The sequence below is a fragment of the Gopherus flavomarginatus genome, chromosome 2, assembly GCF_025201925.1.
Source record: "Gopherus flavomarginatus isolate rGopFla2 chromosome 2, rGopFla2.mat.asm, whole genome shotgun sequence".
NCBI classification, from domain to species: Eukaryota; Metazoa; Chordata; order Testudines; family Testudinidae; genus Gopherus; species Gopherus flavomarginatus.
The window spans coordinates 19,022,039-19,044,393 of record NC_066618.1 but is presented as its reverse complement, the minus strand read 5'-3'; the positions used below and the strand labels follow the sequence as shown (position 1 = coordinate 19,044,393).

At 42.6% G+C, this 22,355-nt stretch overlaps 1 protein-coding gene across 5 annotated transcripts in view; it reads right to left on the bottom strand.

The window, feature by feature from the left end:
• DPP6 (dipeptidyl peptidase like 6) overlaps positions 1-22,355 on the bottom strand; it is a 792,069-nt gene that overhangs the window by 165,187 nt on the left and 604,527 nt on the right. For all 5 annotated transcript variants that reach the window (XM_050940410.1, XM_050940409.1, XM_050940406.1 and 2 more), the window contains one exon: positions 21,151-21,232. In XM_050940410.1, coding sequence (XP_050796367.1) covers positions 21,151-21,232 — 82 coding nt within the window. The remainder of the gene's footprint in view (positions 1-21,150; positions 21,233-22,355) is intronic.

Below are 22,355 nucleotides of genomic sequence, written 5' to 3'. Positions count from 1 at the left end.
GTTGCAGACAAAATATTGGGCTAGATCAGCGATTTTCAACCCCTGGGGGTCTGCAGACTGCGTCTAAGATTTCCGAAAGGGTCCACAACTCCATTCAGAATTTTTCAGGGGTCTGCAAATGAAAAAAGGTTGAAAACCATTGGGCTAGAAAAGATGACCAATCTGATCCGGTATGACAACTCTGGTAGTTTTCCAGTGAGATCAGATTAGGTCATCTTTTGCTTCCTGCCTCAGGAAAAAAGGTGCCAAAAAATAGCAAAAGTCCACAGGAGAGGAAGATCTATAAGAAGCCTACACTCTCAGATCTAACCCCTTTAAAAAGTATTACTGTTTAAACTAACTGCAACAAAATAGCTGGATTCATTTAAAAGACATCAGGGCTTCTTCATGAACATGGCTATGGAAAACTCAGTTTTTTAATATTTCTGGTCAATCTCAGGCTTCTAAGTGCACTTTCTCTTGCTGAACTGGACTTACCAGAGTATTAACAATTTTAAGCTTTAGTAATGAAAATAGTGGACTAATTAGAACCACCGGAATATGTGACATTCTGTGAACTTACTGATAAGAATCTCTTCAATGTAACTTACCAGCCAGTGCTTAGCAGTGCTGGTTCATATCCTGTCTCTTTCTATAGCACTACAATCCCCACTCCTTGTCAAAACCCCCAACACAGGTGAGTGCATTTCCAATTTCCTCACATGACGACAGAAAAATCGATTTACTTCTATGTATTTTTTACTGCCTCTATTTATTTTCCAATTTGAGGTTAGGATTCTAAGCTGATGTTCTGTTTCCCCAATAATTTCCAACATGTATACCCTGTCAACTGAATGAGCAAAATTACCCAAATTTGTCGCCACCAAGCACGAGCCTGGTGTTCTGGCTCTTTATTGCATTACATTACTGACATGGTTACAGGGCACTTTTCATACAAGTTAGAGGTACCTCCTGCGGCATTTTAAGCTTCTTGTTCTTTTTTATTTCTCTACGTGTGCCTCATATTTGTGCTCTAATCCTGCGTTTGGAGGAAAACCTTCATATTCACACAGTAGCCCACTGACTTCAACAGGTGTCTGTCCAGTTTAAGCATCTGCCCACACAGATCCAACTGAAGGATCAGGGTTATAGGCCTGATCACATGCTTGGGATTCGGCATTATTGAGAATACCATAGAGACCTAGCTTCTTGGTATTTCTGATATTTCAAAATTGCAAATCCTCTCAAATCAGCCCCCAAATTCCAGTAAATTGAAAAGACCTTGAACTAACAGGTCCCACTGATAGTCAGGGGAAATTTATAAGAAAGTCAGCATTCTGCCCTGCAACCAGACTTCGCTAGCCTCATTGCACTTTCTCTCTTGTTTTTAGCATTAATGACTCATTTTCCCCCCTAAAAACTATTTTCTAAAACTGGCAAACTCGTTTGCATGAAGGAGTCTTCTGGCAGAATAAACAACAGATTGCTCTGCAGACTCTATACTTCCCAGAAAAGTGCTCACACAAATTCCGTAGAAGCGGTGAAAGTTTCAGCACATACAGGCTACGTTGTCATGATCATTTATTATTTGCATTATGAGGCCACAGCCAAGATCGGGGCCCCACAGTGCTACTTGTTGTGCAAACACAGAGAAAGACACAGCCCCTGCCCCAAAGAGTTTACCCTTTAAATAGACAGACAAAAGGTATATGGAAGGATGTACTATTATTCCCATTTTGTTGATGGAGGAACTGAGGCACAGAGAGTTTAACAGACTTGCCCAAGGTCACCCAATAATTCTGTGCAGAGCCAGGAATTACATCTGCATCTCCTGATTCCTAATCCAATGCTTTAACCTGTAACAATGATTAACCAATTAAGATTGGAAGTCAGGAGATTCAAAATGTAAACCTTGTTTTCCCATGAACTAGCAGTCTGACCTTGGGGCAACATCAACTTCAAAATTACACTTCTGCCTGAAAATATTTTACCTACTACTGTCACAAACACCACCTTCCATAAAATCATTGTAACTAAAAGATTAGAGAAAAAATAATTTTTAAAGTTTCTTTATTCCACACATTTGGCAGCAGTCTGTTTTCACTGTTTGTTCTGTCAGTTACACATGTGAGCAATCCCACAACGGGATACTGAACAGGGCTTCAGCAAAAACCACAGGAACACAGGACTGGAAGGGATCATTGAGTCCAGTCCCAACTATTGCAGGCAACCCTCTCATATAAACACTAGTTAGGTTGTTTATCCCCACTACTCCTGTTGGGAGGCTATTCAAGAACCTTACTCCTCTAATAGTTAGAAATCTTCTCATAATGTCCATGGGGGATAGCTCAGTAGCTTAAGCATTGGCCTGCTAAACCCAGAGTTGTGAGCTCAATCCTTGAGGGGCCATTTAGGGATCGGGGGCAAAAATTTGTCTGGGGATTGGCTCTGCTTTGAGCAGAGGGTTAGACTATCCTGAGGTCCCTTCCAACCCTGATATTCTATGATTCATAGCCCATCTGTGTTGGTGCCAGCATTGCCTTTTAGCTTACACAGCTCTTCTCCCTCCTTTAGTATTTAACACCCCCACCCCAAATGTACTTATAGGGAGCAAATTCTGGCATTGGCCACTGTCAGAAGACAGGATATTGGGCTAGATGAACCTTTGGTCTAATCCAGTCTGGCAGTTCTTATGGTCTTAATCCGATCCCCTCTCAGCCTTCAATTTCCCAGACTAAATAAACTAAGCTCTTTTAGTTTCCTCTCATAAAATAGGCTCTTCAATCCCTGATCATCCTAGTAGCCCTTCTTGCACCTGTTTCAGTTTGAATTCATCTTTCTTATTCATGGGTGACCAGAATTGCACACAGTATTCCAGATGAGGTCTTACCAGTGCCTTATAGATTAGTATTAATACATCCCTATCTCTATAGGAAATAACTTACCTAATACAGCATAGGAAACACTTCAGCATCTTCTGTTAACTTATTTTAGCCAACCATACAAGAGCAAAAATGTTAGAGCCTCTGAGGTTTTTGAGTTAAACTGTGTAACTGTTATGTACTTACTTATATATGGTCTTCCTCACTGCAGCATCTGAAAGCCACTCAGACATTAACAGATATATCCTCACATATCCCTCTCCTGGTAGGTAGGGAAATATTATCCCCTTTACACACACTAAGTGACTTGCCTAGTTCATCCAGGAAATCCATGGCAGAGCCACATCTTGGGCCAGGTCCTTATCCTCATAGAAACTTCACCTAACTATCTGACTCTCTTATTTCTGCAAAGCTGGGGCCTGAACCTGCTTGCACTGAACTCCATGGATGTTTTGCCACTGAGTTCAGCTGCAGCAAGATTGGGTCCCATGGCTGCATACGAAGAAAGGGCTGCCTCGAGATTTCTAGTACTTCCCACTTCCAGTCAAATACTCTGATTATGGTCTGTCTCGAGTACTTCGGCTTTTCCACTCCTGAATGAAACCTGGAAGCACAGGATACATCTACACTGCTGTTAAAAACCCATGGCTGGCTTGGGGTCACAGAGCTCTGGATAATGGGCTGTTTAAGTGTGGTGTAGATGTTCAGGTTTGAGCTGGAGCCAAGGCTCTAGGATGCTGTGAGGTGAGAGGGTTCCAGGTCTTGGGCTACAACTCAAGCCCGAACATCTACATTGCAATTAAACAGCCCCTTAGCCCAAGCCCCACAAACCCGAGTCAACTGGCACGGGCCAGCTGTGGGTATCTAACTGCAGTGTAGACATACCCACAGAGGCCCATGAATATGAAAAACAATGAAGAGAAAAAGGTCCTTGCTGTTTTATTTTGGTGACAGATTTGGAGTTGCTGTTGAATGGAACTAGCTTGCCCATCTTTGCCCATAATGCACCTTGAGGCACACCAGAGAATCACAAGGGCTTTTACTTTGGGGTACAAAAGAAATCTTATAAATTTTGTACAGAAAATGTTTTGTCATTTTGCCTTTACTAGTCTCCCATCAAAGACAGCAGTATAAACCTATATGATCAACTAGCAATCATTTCTAAAGCCTGTTGCTGATTGAGTAGGCATTATTTAATGAGCACTTCGCTGATGTATCTTTTCTTTTGGATCTACAAAAGAATCCAACCTTTGATGTTCAGCTGGCTTTTATTAATACATTCTGCTGCTGGTGTTGTTCTTTTTATGCATTTGACACAATTATGCCAGATCTTATCATTTCTTCAGATAGATTACAACAAAATTATAACATTGGTTTTCACTGACAAAATTCAGTACTAATGAGCATGACTTTTGCTGACACCTAGCATTTCCAATTAGCTTTTCAAGACAGTTGTTTAAATTTGACAGCCGGGGGAAAAATAAGTTTTGAAAATGGAGGTAAAACATGAGAAATTATCTTTTTTTTTTTACCACAATGGTCAATTTTTTGCATGGTAGGAAAGAGAAATATACCAGATTAAGATGCAGTTGGTGTTGGTCCTGCTCTGAGCAGGGGATTGGACTAGATTGTTATGTAAAGCCTCCACTCAATTGCAATTGTAAAATCTGTAACTTGTACCATTACGTTCTGCAACCTTTTTGCAGACTTTGTAACTTCAGTTATTGTTAGCATAGCATTTTAAGTTTTGTAACCTTTGCAAGCTCTGTAACCTTTTTAAAGTTACCACTCATATGAACTTCCAAGCTGTGTAACATCCCATCATGCAATCAGAGAGAGTGTGAACAGGGGAGTGTGTGGAGAAGATAAGGGAGTGTGAACAAGGGAGTGTATGTGGGACTGGGCAGAGAGGAACTGCAAGGAGAAAGGAGCCCAAAGCCAGGAGCAAGGTATGTTTGATATAATCTGCCCTGAGAAGGCAATCATGAAGTGCTGTAAAGAAAATAACCTGGTATGCATAAAAGGAACTGGTCTGGGAATGCTTCTTGGTGTACGTGACAGGAGCCGCCCAGTTCCAGCAAAAGGAAGCAGCCATGCACACAAGCAGCTGCTGCTCCTTGACCTGCTCAGAAGCTTGGATTCGTGACCGCAGGTGGATACACCAGATCTACCACACTTCGGCTTCTCGGCCTCTGTGCTGTCTCCAGTAACTCTCTGCCTGTGTAAGTGTGTGGGTGCATGAAAGTATGAACGAGGTGAATGGGTGCATGTATGAATAAGCTCCATCTCTTTTCTATCTGACCCAACAGCGGCATCGTAATAAAACTAATACAAGTGTGACCCTTGGTTGGTTTTTAGGGGAACAGAGGTAACATAGATGACCTCCTGAGCACAGGCGCCAACTCTGTGGGTGCTCTGGGTCTGGAGCACCCAGGAGAAAAAATTAGTGGGTGCTCTGCACCTACAAACAGCCAAGCTCCCCCCTCCTTGCCTTCTTCTCCCTGCCCACCCCCAATGCCGCGTTCCCACTCCTCACCCTCCCTCCCAGTGCTTCCTGCCACCTAACAGCTGTTTGGCAGTGCTTACCACTTTCTGGGAGGAAGTGGGAGGAGCGGGGAAGCAGCACGCCCAGGGGAGGAGGCGGAGAAGAGGTGGGGCCAGGGCAGGGACTTGGGGGAAGGGGATGGAATGGTGGCAGGGTGAGGGTGGTGCAGGGACAGGGCTGGGGGGAGAGGAGGGGTTGAGCACCCACCGGGAACAGGGGAAGTTGCTGCCTATGCTCCTGGAGGTCTCTTCCAACCCTAATATTCTATGATTCTAAGATGGAGGTGTGGGATGGAGGGGATTTTCAATGGTATTTATGCTACGTAGTCCAGCCTTACTCTAGCATCTTCACTGGTGGTCCCATGCAAATCTTCCATGTGATTCATCACATATTGATAATTTCACTGAGATCAAAGTCAAAACTTGTCATACTGAGATTTAGCTCTGAAACCCCCATTTATCTTAATTTAAAGTAGGTGGCTAAATTGCTCCTTAGCAAGAAGAGAGTACGGAGGAATGCAGTGTATAGTTGCATAGCTTACTTTGGTCCCTCCGGAGCCATATTCGGCCAAGAAAGGTGGTGTTTATAGTGGTATCTGGAAAGTGCCAGTATTAAAATGAGGGTTTTGAATGTTAACCAAAGCCCAAATTCAGTTTGGATCCAAAGCCAAACCACCAAGATGGCTGAAGCAGCAGAACACACATCATTGCAAAATTTCCTGCTCTTCTTTCCAGCCCCTCACAGACCCTGTCACAACTCCAGAAAGGGAAAGAAATAGTCTCCTTAGTTCCCTTCACCCAGGCATCCCCAATTAGAAAGTTGGACACGTTCAGACTGGAAATAAGGCGTACATTTTTAATGGTGAGAGCAATTAATCACTGGAACAATTTACCAAGGGTCGTGGTGGAGTTTCCATTACTGACTATTTTTAAATCAAGGTTGGATGTTTCTCTAAAACAGAGGTGGGCAAACTACAGTCTGTGGGCCACATCTGGCCCATGGGACCCACTTGTCCAGCCCTTGAGTTCCCGGCTGGGGAGGCTAGCCCCTGGCCCCACCCCCGCAGCCACAGCACGCTGTGCTGCCAGTGCTCTGAGCGGCAGGGTGCGAGCTCCTGCCTGGTAGCATGGCTGCAAGAGCCACCAGGGGTGTAGTGTATTAAATGGCTCCCTGTAGGAATGTGTTATTTATGGCACACCAGGACTAGCAGCTGTAAGTAGTGCACTGTAAGTAGCACATTCCTACGGGGAGCAATTTAATACACTAAACTGTGCCTCCCCAAACAGCCTGGCCCCAGCCCCCTATCCGCCCCTCCCACTTCCCTGCCCCCTTAGAACTCCCAACCTATCCAACCCTACCTGCTCCTTGTCCCCTGACCGTCCCCTCTCAGGACCCCCACCCCAACCTCCTCCTCCCCCACCCCCGGGATCCCACCGCCTATCCAACCTCTCCTGCTCCCTGTCCTGACTGCCCCAACCCCTATCCACACTCCCGATCCCTGACAGGCCCCCTAGGACTCCCACGCCTATCCATCCACCCCTGTTCCCTATCCCCTGACTGCCCCCTGGGGACCTCCTGCCCCTTATCCAATCTCCCCTCTCCCCACCCCTTACCACGCTGCTCACAGCACTGGGACTGGCAGCTGTAAGTGGTACACCATAAGTAGCACATTCCTATAGGGAGCAATTTAATACACAACCGGCCTTCCATATAGTTTCGGAAACCTAATGTGGTCCTCAGGCCAAAAAGTTTGCCCACTCTGCTCTAAAAGAGCCGCTCTAGGAATTATTTTAGGGAAGTTCTGTGGCCTGTGTTATACAGGTGGTCAGACTAAATGATCACAGTGGTCCCTTCTGGCCTGGAAATCTATAAAACCTTGGGGGTTGGGGACCCCCAGGCCTCCAACTACTGTCTGGGATTTCAGGAGCAACGGTTAGCTGCTCCCCCTCTACTTCACACCAGAGGAGGTGGGAGAGCTGTCAAATCAGATCAGAGCTTCAGAAAGACTTCTGGAATCTCTAGTATAGCCCCTGGAGGCAGAGGCTGTAGGAAGGAGAGCAAGAGTGTTATATGAAATCTGGTCTGAATTCCCAGCTCTGACACTGACTGTTGTGTAAGCTCAGTTAAATAATTTAATGCCTCTGTGCCTCAGCTCCCTATCTATAGGAGTTGGTGAGGAGATACCTTGAGTCATATTTGTGAGATGCTCTTACCCTGCAGCAATGATGAGAGGAGGAGGGTCTTCCCCTCAGATGACCAGATATTAATAGGGGAGAAGGACAGTTGCACGGCCCTCACAGCTACCCTGAAGGTAGAAGGCACAGTGGTGGTGCAGGCTGGTCAACTGGTACCAACAAAGACTTCAGGGATGGAGAAAGATTATTTCACCCCTCCCTCAGGCTTTTAATAGTGAATGGTGAAGCCAGGACAGCAGGGCAAGTTCTAAGGGCAAGGCAATGAAATGCTTCAAAACCCAGAAGACAGCACTAGAGATTGATGTGTTCATGAAGCCCACTGTGTGATCCGCAAACACATCAAAAGCAGCATGTCTCCCCCCTTGTCTGAGCTTCAAGGCTTATGTGTGTTTAACATTAGTAGCCTAAGAAATTAAGTGCTTGGGGGTCAATACAACACAATGAGCTAGAAATGGCTCCAGTCACAGTTACTATAACAGACAAATGGAAGCACTGTCAGACAGATTATTTGTTTAAACATCTGTCAGTAGAGAAATGGCAGAACACTTACCATACTCAAATGGAGCACAATCCATGTCAACTTAGCGACAGATCTTTGAGGTTTCCAGTATCTCTTATAATAGACATTTAAGGGTCAAATTCTGCTCTCAAATGCACAAGGGCATCCAAGGGAAGAATTCTGATTCAGAGTGGGTGAAAAATAATTCAATCACTTCTTCAACTTAAAAATATTTATTTTTGTATTACAGTAGTGTGGAGAGGCTCCAGTCAGTTCAGAGCATCATTGTGCTATGTACCACCACATAGTAAAATACCATTACTCTTCCTAAGAGCTTATAATTTTAGTTTAAGATAAGACAGAACAGTAAGGTAAGAGCAATCAGCCTGGGCACAGGTGGTAAGGGAGAGCAGGGTAACAGTAATATGAGCTATTTTAATACGCTAGCTGTGTGCACAGCTTATGAGTACAGTGTATTTTTTATTGGCTTGTAAGTTAACATAGCCAAATAAATACACCACCAATAGTAACCATAGCTGTATGATGTATGGTAAAGTAAGTTTTAATGAGGGATTTGCAGGAGGACAGGGAAGTGGCTTTACAATTTTTTTTCTTTTGCAAAAGAGCTTGATTTAAGAAGAACATATGTAAACCAATACCCTATAAGTAACAATATTAATCTATGAAGCATTTTCTGTAAAACCTCACGTACTATATGTCAGCACCCATGATGCTATGGTATTTCTAAGGATGTACATCTGCTTTTATTCTTATTAAGACACAGATCCTGGAAGTCCATTTTAATAGTGTGTCCACGGCTTTTGGCTGCATTGACAGCTTGAAAGCACTTTTCACAAGAGCTGCTAAGACAGCTTTTTTAAATCAGAAGGATTTGTGACATGCTGCAGGTTTCAAAGTTCTTCTGTGAGAATCCATAACTGTCAAAACTGATATGCATGATACATAGTCATATATCAGATCCAGCAAGAACAATTTCATGGCACTCTATACCTGGTGGTATCATCCAAAATTCTCCCTCTTATTTTTATCCTGGCACTCCCAGGCTAGTCTGTATATATTATTTTAATGATCTGTACATGCCTCTGCAAGTTTCTTTTAATTTTAGATATTTTATCATTACAGACTGCCGTGCATTTCACATTTATATTCTGTGAGCAAGCTGTTCCATATGTTGTATGAATCCTAATCAGACCTATAATTTTAGGTGTCCAGCCAAATAAACAGATATAGTACTTTTGGAAATTTCTAAAAAAATATACTGTTCTGTTTTCTTTCTTGCAGAACTGAAAAGAGGGTTCTATGCTATATCTTCTGATAGAACCACGGCTGACTGAAATTCACTGTCCCAGTTTCTAACATAGTTATTTTAATGTATAACTGCCTTGTTACATTATTTGAAGTGTATATATGTAAGTGTGCCCTTTAGTATGGAACTCTGATTGTGCTTTTAAGTGCTGCATGATGGATTAGCTTGTTGTTCTGTAACCCAATATCAGTGATGGCTATGTAGGGCACCATTGTAAATTAGATTTTGTCATGGGATGATACGCTGTTTTGTTGAAAATATTTTATTACATTACAATCTCTGACTAAGAAGAGAGCATTTTCTAGTGGTTAGCATACAGAACTGAGCGTTGAGATTCTGGGCTCCTTCACCGATATGCAAATGATCTTGGACAATTCACTTGACATTCCTTGTAAAAAAAGTAATTAGAAATGGAAATTCCTATGTTTGTTAGGTCAACTTGCTTATTTCATTCAGCTGTTAGTACTAGATTGTTCCCTAAGGCATATATTTTGTGTGGTTTTGTTCAGTTTGGTTCTGATTGCACCTAATGAAGGTGAGGCTTCCACTACTGCTCTTGAGAGACTACTCAACAACCCATTCAATTTCACTCTTTCGTTCTGTTTGGGCTATCCTGCCAACAACAGCTGTCATGGTAACATACTAAGTCGATGCGCTTTTGGTTACAGTTAAAATTGCTTTTTACCCCTCTTGCTAAAGGGGGCAATTTTCATGGTGCAAAACAATAACTTTCAAGGGGCAACATTGACTTTCATAAACACTTACTTTGAAGACCAGCTTCAACCAACTACTTCTTCATAAAGTGCTAGAAATACTTCTGCACAGACCCAAAGAAATAATTGGCATTATGATCCAGGCCTGTTGGAGAGAACCGTTAGCTACTTGTACTGTAACTGCTGTTCTTTTAAGATGTGGGTACAGACATGTATTCCACTTAGGTGTACGCATGCCCAGCACATCAAAGCTGGAGAACTTTGACTAGCAGTTCCGACAGGGTCTGTGTTTGCGCCCTCTGACCTTTAGCTCCTCTCCTGAATATTTAAGACAGTGCTGCCCTGATGCCTCCCTCCCACCCCCCCGGTTCAATTCCTTCACACTGAACTTTGAGAGTAGAGATTCTGATGCAGAGGGGATGGAGGCTGGGTCATGGAATACACATCTGCACCTTCATCTCAAAGAACAACGGGTAGTAGCCATTTTTTCTTCTTCCAGTGGCTGCAGATGTGTATTCCACTCAAGTGACTCATAAGCGGTACTCAGAGGCGGTGGGGCTCAGAGTCTACTTAAACAATGAAAGTTTGCATCTGACTTAAATACAGTGGTAATAGTAACAACACAGGGTGATGAACAAAAAGACAGTCTTCTCTAGGTAAAATGCCAAGCTTTGTCTCACATCCAATGTATAAAGTCACTGTTCACCTGCCTTTGAGCATGGTTTAGACAAGGCTACTGGTAAGTTTGTTACTTGGTTAAGGTGACATTGGGAAATCACTTTCAACAAAAATTTTGGATGTGACTACAGGGTCTGCATATATGGGGCTTTGCCATTAAGGCCTGCAGCTCACTTACTCTCCTTGCAGATGTTAAAGCAACAAGGAAGACTGTTTTCTGGCACAGGAGCTGATGGAGAACAAGTCACCAGGGATTCAAATGGAAGCTAACACAGTATTATGGACACACAAGGGAACCGGTTCTTTCACCAGCAGGTGGAGATGAGTAATTTCCTCTTAGAAATCTTGCTCCCATAGAGTTCAAAAAAATTGACTTCCCTTGGATCAGAAGATGGAACTCCAAAATCACCGCTAAGTGGACCTTCAAGGAGCTGAAAGACAGACCAGAGGACTGAAGGTGTAGTAGATACTCAGAAATTTCCTGAATGAGGGCTGGCTTTGGTTGAATACCCCAGCCTAGTAACCAAATCAAGAACTGATTCCACTTGGCAGAATAGGTAGCTCTAGTGGAGGGTTTTCTACCACTGAGTAGTATTTGTCTAACAGCTTCCATACAGTATGCTCCTACTCATCAAGCCATGCAGCATCTGCGCCACGAGGTGCGCTCTGCTCAGCACTGGATACAAAACTCGACTATGATGCTGAGTCGGTAGATCAGGAGAAAGAGATATGGGAGATCGAACTGACGGACTGAAAAGGTCACAGAAACTACATTGTCTCTGCCAAGCTGGTGCAATGAGATTTTGTTTGGCAAGAACCAACTTTGGTTTGAGAATAAGATGAGGAATGAGTGGAATGGGGCAAAAGCATACATCAGAGCTGATCCCCTATTCAGAGGGAAAGTGTCGGTTAAGGAGCCTGGACTGAGACCTACTCAAGAGGCAAACAGCTGTCTCTCGTTGAAAACAAGTTGGTAGTCTATATGTCCCATTCTGTGAAGATGGACCTGAACACACTGGTCTTCAGAGACCATTCCTGATTCTGGGACAATTTCCAGTGAGGTGATCAGCCACATAATTCTGAATCCCTCGTATGTGAGGGGCTGCAGGAATGATGCTCTCCTTGATGCAGAACTGTCAAAACTTTATTGGCTCCTGAAAAAGCTGGTTGGGGCGAGCTCCTCCCTGCTTGTTCACATAGTACATTGCAGTGGTGCTGTCAGTGAGTATATGAACTGCTGTGACACTGATGTGATCCTGAAACACTTGGCAAGCTCAAAGATCCAGGATCTTGATATGAAAGGAAGCCTCCTATTACAAACTCAAGATCTGAATTTTCGGCGTCACTAGATGTGCTTCCCAACCTATTATGTAAGCATGGTGACTATAGTCCTGGTTGGTGGAGGACAAGCAAAGAGAACAAGCTGACACACATTGCTTGGAATTGCCCACAATTGCAGAGAGTCCAGAATGGCTGAAGACAAGCCTCTTCAACAATTGGCAACCCAGGTGATAGACCAGCTTCAACCATACTTGAAGAGGAAGAAGGTGCAATCTCACATGCTGGACTAGGGAAGTGCATGCAGCCATATGACCTAGTAACTTCAGGTATATGCAGACCGTAGTTGAAGGTTGAGATTGCAGTGCCAGACACAGGTGATGAACTACTTCAAATCATTCGTTCAGCAGAAATGCTCTTGAACTCCCAGGGTCTAATAGGGTCCCAATGAACTTGATTTTTTGGGGTGGTATTAATATAGACTTTCCTTTGTTTAAAACCAGGCCCAGATGATCAAAGAGACATAGTGTGAATTGGACATGGCCGAGGACTTGTTCTTTGCATTTGCCTCTCACTAATCAATTGTTCAGGTATGGGAAGACATTAATTCCTCTTTTTCTGAGATAGGCTGCTACACAGACACACATTTGTTAAATACCCATGGAGCGGAGGACAGGCCAAAGGGAAGCATGTTGTACCAAGAATGCTGATTTGCCACTAGAAATGTCAGAAACCTCTTGTGACTTGGGAAAACTGCCACAGGGAAGTAAGTGTCCCAAGATCAAGGGTTGCAAACCAGTCATTGTCCTTCAATGCAGGCAGAATGGTTGCTAGGGTAACCATGTGGAACCTCATGTATTTGATATACTTGTTGAGACTGCAGAGATCAAGGACAGGTCTCATCCCTTCCTTGGACTTGGGGATCAGGAAGTACCATGAGTTCAGGGCATGGCAGGGGAAGAGACAGATTGATGATCTACGGTTGCACCTATCCTCCTGTCTTCCCCACGAAAGAAGAATGGGGTGAGGAACTGTGTACACTGCTCTGATCACTTGGCTACAGAAGCCTACGCAGAGCCTCTTTTTCTCCACCCCTGTGCATTTACCCAGGTCCCTGTCTGTTTACATCAGCTGGCTGCTAGGCTTGGGATTTGCCCCATAACGTTTCATTCAAAAAGGACAGATTTGGCGTTATGGAAGGGCTACCTTTTCCCCCTTGTTCCTAACAAGCAAACCAAACCAGACTAATTACATATAGCAGACTGCAGCTCAGTATTGATTCAGATGTCATTGCAATGGAAAATATAAGAGAACAACAGCATGAAAAAATAATGATGCAGAATCTATGATATAATGCTGGAAACAAACATACCTCCAGGATTTATATTCTCACTGCAGATCAAAGGCTCTGTTGGATCAGAAGCAACACCAGATGATTCACTTACTCCTGTGAAAGAGGTCTTCCTCACTTGATATCTGCTCAGCACTGCTGCCTGGAACTAAGCTAGACTGACAGGCATGAATTCAGACAAGCGAAAAAAAACTAATTAGAGGAGTCAGTCCAGTTTAGTTCCAGGTGCCGTCACTTAGCCAGCATTCTGCAACTGAAAAACCCAGCTAGCTGGGACACGTACTAGTGATGTACTAATTCACTGCCAGCTGTATGGAGAAATTCAACAGGCATGTCCTACTCATGTGCAGTAGCTTTTGTGATTCAACTCTTCAATATATATATGAACTCCCGTTTTACTCTTATCCACACTGCACTTTCTATACAGCACCATCGATTACAGGGAGCTGTTGACCTGCATTAATGTTCATTGCTTGAGGGCTTCTACAAAACCTTAACCTGCCACTGGCTGATGTATGTTGCTCTTTTTCCTAGCATAAGAATTTCAGTGAATTTCAGATTTCTTCTTGGAATTACTACAGCTTCCATCATCATCATTTATTTGTTTAGTACTGACTTCATGCTCAGTGCTGTACAAGGCACAAAAATTAAAACCGTCCCTTCCCCAAAGAGTTTACATTTGGAAAGATCCACTGACTTCTGTGGAAATGCAAGAGGGATGAGTTTTGACCATTCTGTGGATTTGTAATAAACTCCAGAGCAAAAAAAAAGTGTTTAGCTGCTAGGGACAGACATAATCCCCTTCCATATCTTTCATGCAATTTAAAAAGACATTGGAAACGGCAAAGAACAGACAGGGCTGGGAGCACCAGCATAAATCATCTATGTTCAGTCTAGAACACATAGTATAATCGGAGGAAGAGAAAACATTTGGATTATAATTCCTGGCCACAGAGCTCCACCGAATTGCTCCCCCAGCATCTGATATGTGACTGCATCATGAATATCTGTTTCGACAGACAGTTATGAATTCTCACAGAAGAAATGTGAAAATAGCAGCATGTCAGAAATTCATCTGATTTCAAAATGGAAGTTGAACAACTCTTGTGAAAAGTGCTTTCAACTTGTTGAGGCATATTTGGCAGGTACTATTTCTAAGCACACTAACTATGAAAGCCCTATTGCTTGTGCCTTAGCCAGAAGAGCACTAGCCATACACATTCTTAGTAATGCCTTACGGCAAATATTTCAAACCTTTGTGCATGTGAATGTTGTCACCTAAATCCCTATTTAAGTAACTAGATAAAAGTGGCCAATGTCCACTGCATTCCTTGGGCACTTTTAGTCCAGTGCCTTAATGTGAATTTGAGCCGTGGTGACACTCTCACTCCTAAAGGTGGCTCCCTAGGCCAGAACTGAAACAAGTTGGCAGGGAAGCCTGGCCCGCTGCTCATATTACACCTGTCCTGTGGATAAATAGAGGGCTTTAGTCTGGTCAGTCTCACATCTTTCAGGATCGCTGAATTCACCAAGAGGAAGTTTATCTGTGCTGATGATTCTCATGAGGGCTTTGTGAGATCTCTGCACAAGGCTGAATTTCACCATCAAATCTTAAAGTTACAAACTGAGAGAGAGAGAGAGAGAGAGACGAGTCCAATCAGATCAATTTATAGGGGCTTCTGTGCCAGACAGAATAGCACTTGAATCTAGAGAAAAGGAAGGTAGAGAGTAGTAGGTCATGGGTACCAATATCTGTGGGATGAAGGGAAGAAGAATCCCTGAAAGACAACCATAAACATAATAAGGCAAAGATGCCACAAATGAACAGATTATCCCATGATACTTCTAGAGCCATCTACCATCAACCTCCCCACATCTCTAGAAAATTACATCTCCATAGTTTGGCAGAAATACAGATGATTAATATAAACCCAGCTAGCAACGTACTGTTACTAGCTGAAGGATGATGGCGTGACACTTGAAAAAGGGCGAGGGCTACAGGGTGAGTGACAAAAGAGATTGATTCTCTATTGCCCTACACCTGTGGAAAGTGAACATAACACACTACCATTTTGATTTAGCACTGCTTTGCATTTACTTTGCCCAGGCAGAAATGATCACACAGGATGCAGGACAAAAAAAACCAGGCCCAGTAAGTCACCTCTATTTAAGTAATACCTTCTCAGCTGAGACTTATTACAGCATCCAGTGACGTTAACGAGAGTATTGGACTCGTGGCTAATTTTTACACCAGTCTGATAGCACACACAGATATTTTTATGCATTAGTGGATTTTTCATTTTCAAACAGTGGAGGAAGAGTGGTTGTGAAACATTTGTTTCAATGGGTAAGAAGTGAAATACATCTGCACTTCGGGTGACCAGACAGCAAATGCGAAAAATCAGGACGAGGGTGGGGGGCGGGGGGAATAGGAGCTTATATAAGAAAAAGACCCAAAAATCGGGACTGTCCTTATAAAATCAGGACATCTGGTCACCCTATGACTACACTTTGGCTTTGTAACTCAAGTAGATTTTCTCAGCTATGGTATTTTTTGTTATCTAGATAGCTCCACTGGTGCGCATGGCACTTTGCAGATGAGTAAGAAGCTCCTATAAATTGATACTATGGACCATGCCCTAAGGAGTTTTTAATTTAAAACAGACAGATAACATAACAGGAAAAGACAAAAGAAAACTTGGGCAAAGGGAAATTGCTCCTGGGAGAGGATTGTTACAAAAAATGCAGATCATTTAGTTTGTTTCTGTTTCAGATCTCTCTCTCTCTTTAATATAATTAGGCACACAAGACAGAGTAAGAGCTGACAGCATTGTAGCTGATGTTAGTGACTGAAAATTCCCCTGGGAGGAAAGTGAAGAAAGGGATTTTTAAAAAATAGCCACAAAAAAGCTAAACCACTGGACCCAGATCCTCTACTCCACTCTACTCCTGAAGCATCTGGAAAGCTGTCCTAAAAGAGAAGACAGTCCTCCTCTCAACACAGAGGACACATCAGCTGGTGCAAGGCCAGTGCACTGGCTTCACGTCATCTGTTCCTTCCAACCCGTGTAAGAAAAGAGAAGGAAAGAGGTGGGCAGGAGGGGACGGTGATCTGACAGATCCCTGGCCTGCATAACAGTAGCCCCAGCTCATCAGGGCTGGGCTTAGGGGTAGGCAATGAGGCTGTCCGTCCTAGGCACCAAATCATCACATTCAGGGCTGCCAAATATGCAGTTATTTTGTCTAGTTTTTTTGCATGCACCTTTGGGAGAGCGACTGGATGAGCAGGTAGAATTAAAAACATTCCTTCCCCACCCCCACGGGGGAGAAAACACTTAATGGAGGGCCTTCAGCTGACACAGCTTAGAGCAGATCTGAGTCACTCCAAGGGCTTTTGGCCTTCCACCAGGCCAGGATTAGGGGAGCAGAAATGAGGCACAAAACCATCCATCTTCTCCCATCCCTTCACTGCTCTCATCTGTACAAGTATAAGCTCAGCACAGCTGATGACTGAGCCCATGGAGTTTACGAAGACTGAGAAGACTCAAGTGAAATATACAATCGAATAGTCTGTTCTCCTCTGGGTATAACTCTCAGAACCTTACCAAGCTTTTGCAAAGAGAAAAAATAGGCCCTTTGGTTTTGGAGTCTGGATTGCTTCCCTATGAAAAGGCATTATGTCCACTGAGAAGCAGATGGCCATTACACACTGGGGCAGTGTAAGTAGTTTTGAAATATTGAACAATGAGCACAAAATAGTTTTTTCCATCTTCTTTATCCTGCCCTTTTTTTTCTGGGCATCTATTCCATGATATGTTACTGATTTGTTTTCTGTAGATTGGAGAGTTTACATTAGTGCATCTCAAAGCCTGACTATGTACTTGAGTTTTTGTAAAACAACAAAAATATTGTGTTTAAAAGTCTAAAATTATTTTGCTTGGCAAGGAAAAGAGCAAAAATAGCAATAAGCTAGAAGTATATAAAATGCACAGTATATATAAAAGCTTCGGCTTAACTCACCCCAGAATACAAGGACAAAAAATACAACTAAATTAGAAGATAACATATTTAGAAGAGGCAAAAAGAAACACTGTTTTAATGCAACACGTAATTAGTTTGCTGTTGCAGGAGGCTCTTGATGTAAATATCTTTGCAAGATTCATAATGGGGGTTAGACACTTACATATAAATGAATATCTGCAGTTACACGAGTCAGGACACGGGTTACCAACCCTAATGCAGTAAACCTCCAGTTCCACTCTCACGGAAGTCAATGGAAAAAAGTCCCATTGGCATCAGTGATGCAGGATCAGGCCCTAAATGATCACCAGCAAAGAGAGGAAGAGATTTTGTCCCACAATGAGTCTTAAACAATTGGGTAGGTATGATATGGAATTTGTTCATTTCTCTGTGAAGGATTCATAATAGGCTGTTGGTAGAGGCAAGATATTGAACTGAATGGAGGATAAGTTTGGGTTTTGGTATGGCTATGCTCCTTTTTCTAAGATGCAAATTAATTGCCCATTGTGGAATCCCCATTGATGAAGGTTTTGGACAAACACCTCTCAGGGATAGTCTCGGTCCTGGACGCCTGTCTCAGTGCAGAGGGCTGGCCTTGATGACCATCACATAAATCTAAAGTACTTGGTAGTATTACACTATGATTCCAGGAGTGAATGGCAGGTAACTATAGTGATCGACCCCAGCAGAAAATCTGTTGAAGAAAGGATGATACTAGATACACTCATGACACAGGAAACGGCCCAAGCACAATTCAGGTTGCCTTGTCTTTCAGATTAGAAGAGTGCAGTTTTTGTTATGCTTTGAACAGCTCACTTTGTACTAAAAAAAAAATTAAGCAGTTAAGTAACAGGGAAAAAAACCTTCTTTTGTTCTATTCTTCAGTTTTTCTAAAGGTAGTTCCTTGTTAATGAAAATCTCTTTATACATATGGAATTATAGGTACTGACTGGAAGCCCAATGAAATAGATACAGCACTGCCAAAGTTAATATACTGCAAACAGTTCTGTCGGCATCAGAAATCATCCACAAACAATCTTACCAGCGAGAACTATTCAGTCTGTGTTATCCTTTTATGCTAGAAAGAGTCCTATCATGATATAATCTTTTCTTTTTCCAACAGAAAATAAAAGAAGTAAAACGGTTTAAACTGTGTTTGCTTTTGTTATAAGACGACTGAACTCTTTACAAGCTTTCCTCTTTCAGTGTTTTCATTCTTGTGTTAAAGGTACCCACCAGTACCTTATTGTTTATACCTTATAAGAAGTGCCACACTGTTATTTCTTGAAGCAGCCATCTGCTATTTATCAGCACAAAAGGTACATATAGCACAGGAAGCCAATAGAATAAGGCTCACCAAGTCATTTCACTTGGGTCACCAAAAAAAGTTTATTCTTATAAGACAGCAAACTGTTCCCAAGAAGACTGACAGCAGATTCTTCACATCTTGGGAACAGTAGGGTCTGATTCTCCTTCCACCCACACCAACGGAAATCAGAAGCAATGCCACTGAAGTCAATGGAGTTACATCAGTGTGAACACCCCACATTTCCACTACTCAGGAGTCCAAAGCTCTCTCTCAAACCCAAACCTCACATGTGCTAGTACAATCCACACCACAGTGGCCACAGGTTAACATACTGAAGGTGTCCAATGGCACACATGACAGATGGAGCTACAGAAGGGTGTGTGAGTATGTGCACAGAGAAGAGGAATCTTTTTCTAATCATTTTTCACATGCGGGAAAATCCCTGCATCAGTATTGTTAGGCTCTTTGTGCAGTAACTATGAGGTCTGCTGCTGCTGCGTCAAAGCTGACTTTTCTGGTGAAGCGGAAAATGAGCGTCATTCCTGTGTCTCCTACAAGTCACAGTGCTGAAGAGAGGACTTAGTCACCAGCAGTGGCAGCTGCTGCCATTTCTTTCTCATGAACCACAGTAGTGCATGTAAGGCTCCTTCAGTGTTTTGGAAGCCATCTTCCAGTAATGCCACATATTGAACATTTTGACAGCTAGCCTGTGAGAATATTTCTTGAGAGTAAAACAAGTGTGGTTCCCCTGGCCACTTTTCAAGATTAATTTTCTGTGTAAAAGTCCATTTGAACGTGCAGTAGCACAAATGCCTCTAGCAGATAACAAATCCTTAGAACTAGCTACAAAAACTTTCTCTCGGAAGGTATGATTTCAACATGAGAGGTGTTAAATTCTCCTGACAACACTATCAAACACATTCATGGCTTCCTCTTCCTGCTCTACTGCACAGAAAGCCTATCAGCCTGCAGGCAAACGTTAAAACGGGCTTTTTATAAAAGCAAAAACATCACGTCTTCACTGCCTGCTTAACAGAACTTGTGGCTGCCCCTTTTTAATTGTGCCTTCTGAGAGAAGGTGACAGTTGGCACTTTAAAAGCTTAGACATTGGATTTGCACCAGGAAATGAGGGCAGGAGACACTTGCTCTAAGGAAGGACACTACTAAGGTGGCAGGAGCTATGAGCTGACATAGTTGAGATTGCACAAGCTCTCACTGTGTGGAAAACTGCATGAGCCATGAAGAGACCATGATAATTTTGGGAACAATGCACTCCATGAGGGCTCCCCTTTTCACCCCTGCAGATTTGGGTCCTTGTCTACAATGGTCCATTTCACAAGCCATTGTGGGCCAAATTCAGGTGCAAATCCAGAGTAGCTCTGCGAAAGCTGCTGTGTACACATAGCTCAACTCTACACAGGTCTGTCAATACAGACAAACTGCCATGTCCCTGCTACCCCAGAGGATGATGTCCTCTTCTGAGTCTGCCAAAATAATTACAGTATTGCAAATCTGGAGACAGTCCATGGAAGCAGAAACCTCTCATGAAGCAGCGATGTTTCACCTAAGGTATACCAGTGTAGAGAAGTTTGCCCTACAACTGACACCAGGAGAATCAAATCCAGGATCTCAAGTTGCTATTGACAAAGTGCTCATCTTCTGTATTTCAAATAATCAGCCGTTTGAACTAAATTGATTTATCTTCCTACTATAGAATATTAATAAATGACATATATTTGTTAATATTAAGAACAACCCCTGTACAGGTGCTATTGCTAAATCAACTCCTTTTAGAAATATGCAGGACTGAACAATAGAAGGGACTTGAGGAAGGATTGGAGTGGAGCAGGGCAGAGACAGCAAGAAAGGAGACAATTTATACTAGATAAGTGGGAAACAGAGCTTTGGCGACATTGCCTATGGAATACTTTCTATTATTAAATATTTACACGGTAGTAGTACTGAGGGGATCATGGCTTCACTGCATTGTTCTCAACAAACATATGTTTTGATTTTATGCATATAAGTAATGGTATGTGCAGACACAAAATGCCAGTGTATCCCCATGCATTGAGTGTACAAGTGCATTGAGCACGTACAAGTTGGAGGTGTGCTGATGGACAGGCATAACCTAGCATGCCCACTTTTGAAAAGTTGGGGCCACAACATTCAGAGATGAGTTAGGATTTCAATAGCATGAGGACAACATACCATAAATGCTCCAGACACATGTTGGTTGTAAGAAATCAGCCAGGGAAGAATATGCTCTAAGAGAAAAGGAGGTAGCTGGCACAATATCTATTAATAATGATTTTTCAAAATGACAACAGCATGTGTTTGCATAAACTCATTTCCATGCTTGTGCTATCTTACCAATTGTTGCCCCTTCGGACCCCATCCAGCGTACTGAAGCTTTGCGTTACTAACTTCGGGCGGATACAAACTCTGGGGATCCCTGAAAAAAAGACAAAGATTTCAGCCTCTAGAGTTTCATCCTTTAAACTTGTGCAGTCCCTACTTTGAAATTCCATCACATCCGCTTGCGTCCGCTTCTTTGGCTAGGACCTGCCAGCACTTACTACTGGAATTCAGTGACTACTTAACATGTAGTCAGCACTACTTCTGGTAACAAGTGTGGGTAGGAACAGCTGACAGATACCTCTTCTCACTAATACAAGACTGAAATACATTCATTCTACCAATGACTAGCCTAAGCCTGAAGTACTAGTCAAGGGAAGGCAAACAAAATAATTGTATTTATCAACACTTGGGGTATCTACAAAGGACAAACAATAATTACAGTTCTGAAACACACTGCCATGAGATAATATAATTTCATCTTCTACACAACATGGTTTTTCTGCCTGATAATCTAGTTTTGAACATGATGGCAGGGAACTCTGGCATCTCTATTACTACCGCATAAACTGACATACAGCTTGGTTTTCAGGGGAAAAGCTGTTATTAATAATACTGAATCTCAATCTGTTAAAAATAAAATTGAAATGCTTTTCCTGTTCCTTCATCAGTTACCTTTGTTTTAGAGAAGAACATCAGTGAACATGGCAAATGCAATATAAAATAGCGTGCTTCTGTAAACGTCAGTGCTGCATAATGTCATCTTGTCACATCATAGGCATCATGTTGTCTCCGATTATTTTGATGGTGCTTATACTCAATGCAAATAATTATTTTTGATATTTTGAAGTTGCTATTACAACCTTTTTTATTTATATAACAAGTCTATAAATAAGAATATTAAAAAAGCTTTCACATAGTGCTATTCACAGTAGCTCTCAAAGTGCTTTTCAAAGGAGGTCAGCATCATTACTGCCATTTTATAGATGGGAAAACTGAGGCACAGAGCAGAGCAGTGACTTGCCTGAGGTCACACTGTAGCCCAGTGGTAGAGGTGGGAATAGAAGCCAGGTGTCCTTAGTCTCAATTCAGTGCTCTATCACTAGACCACAGTGCCTCTCTTCTGTCACTTGTATGAATTGTATTCCTTCTGTAAGCACATTGTTTTCTCTTGCCTCTTTTACAATACAATGAAATGAAAGGCAATAATTAGACACCAC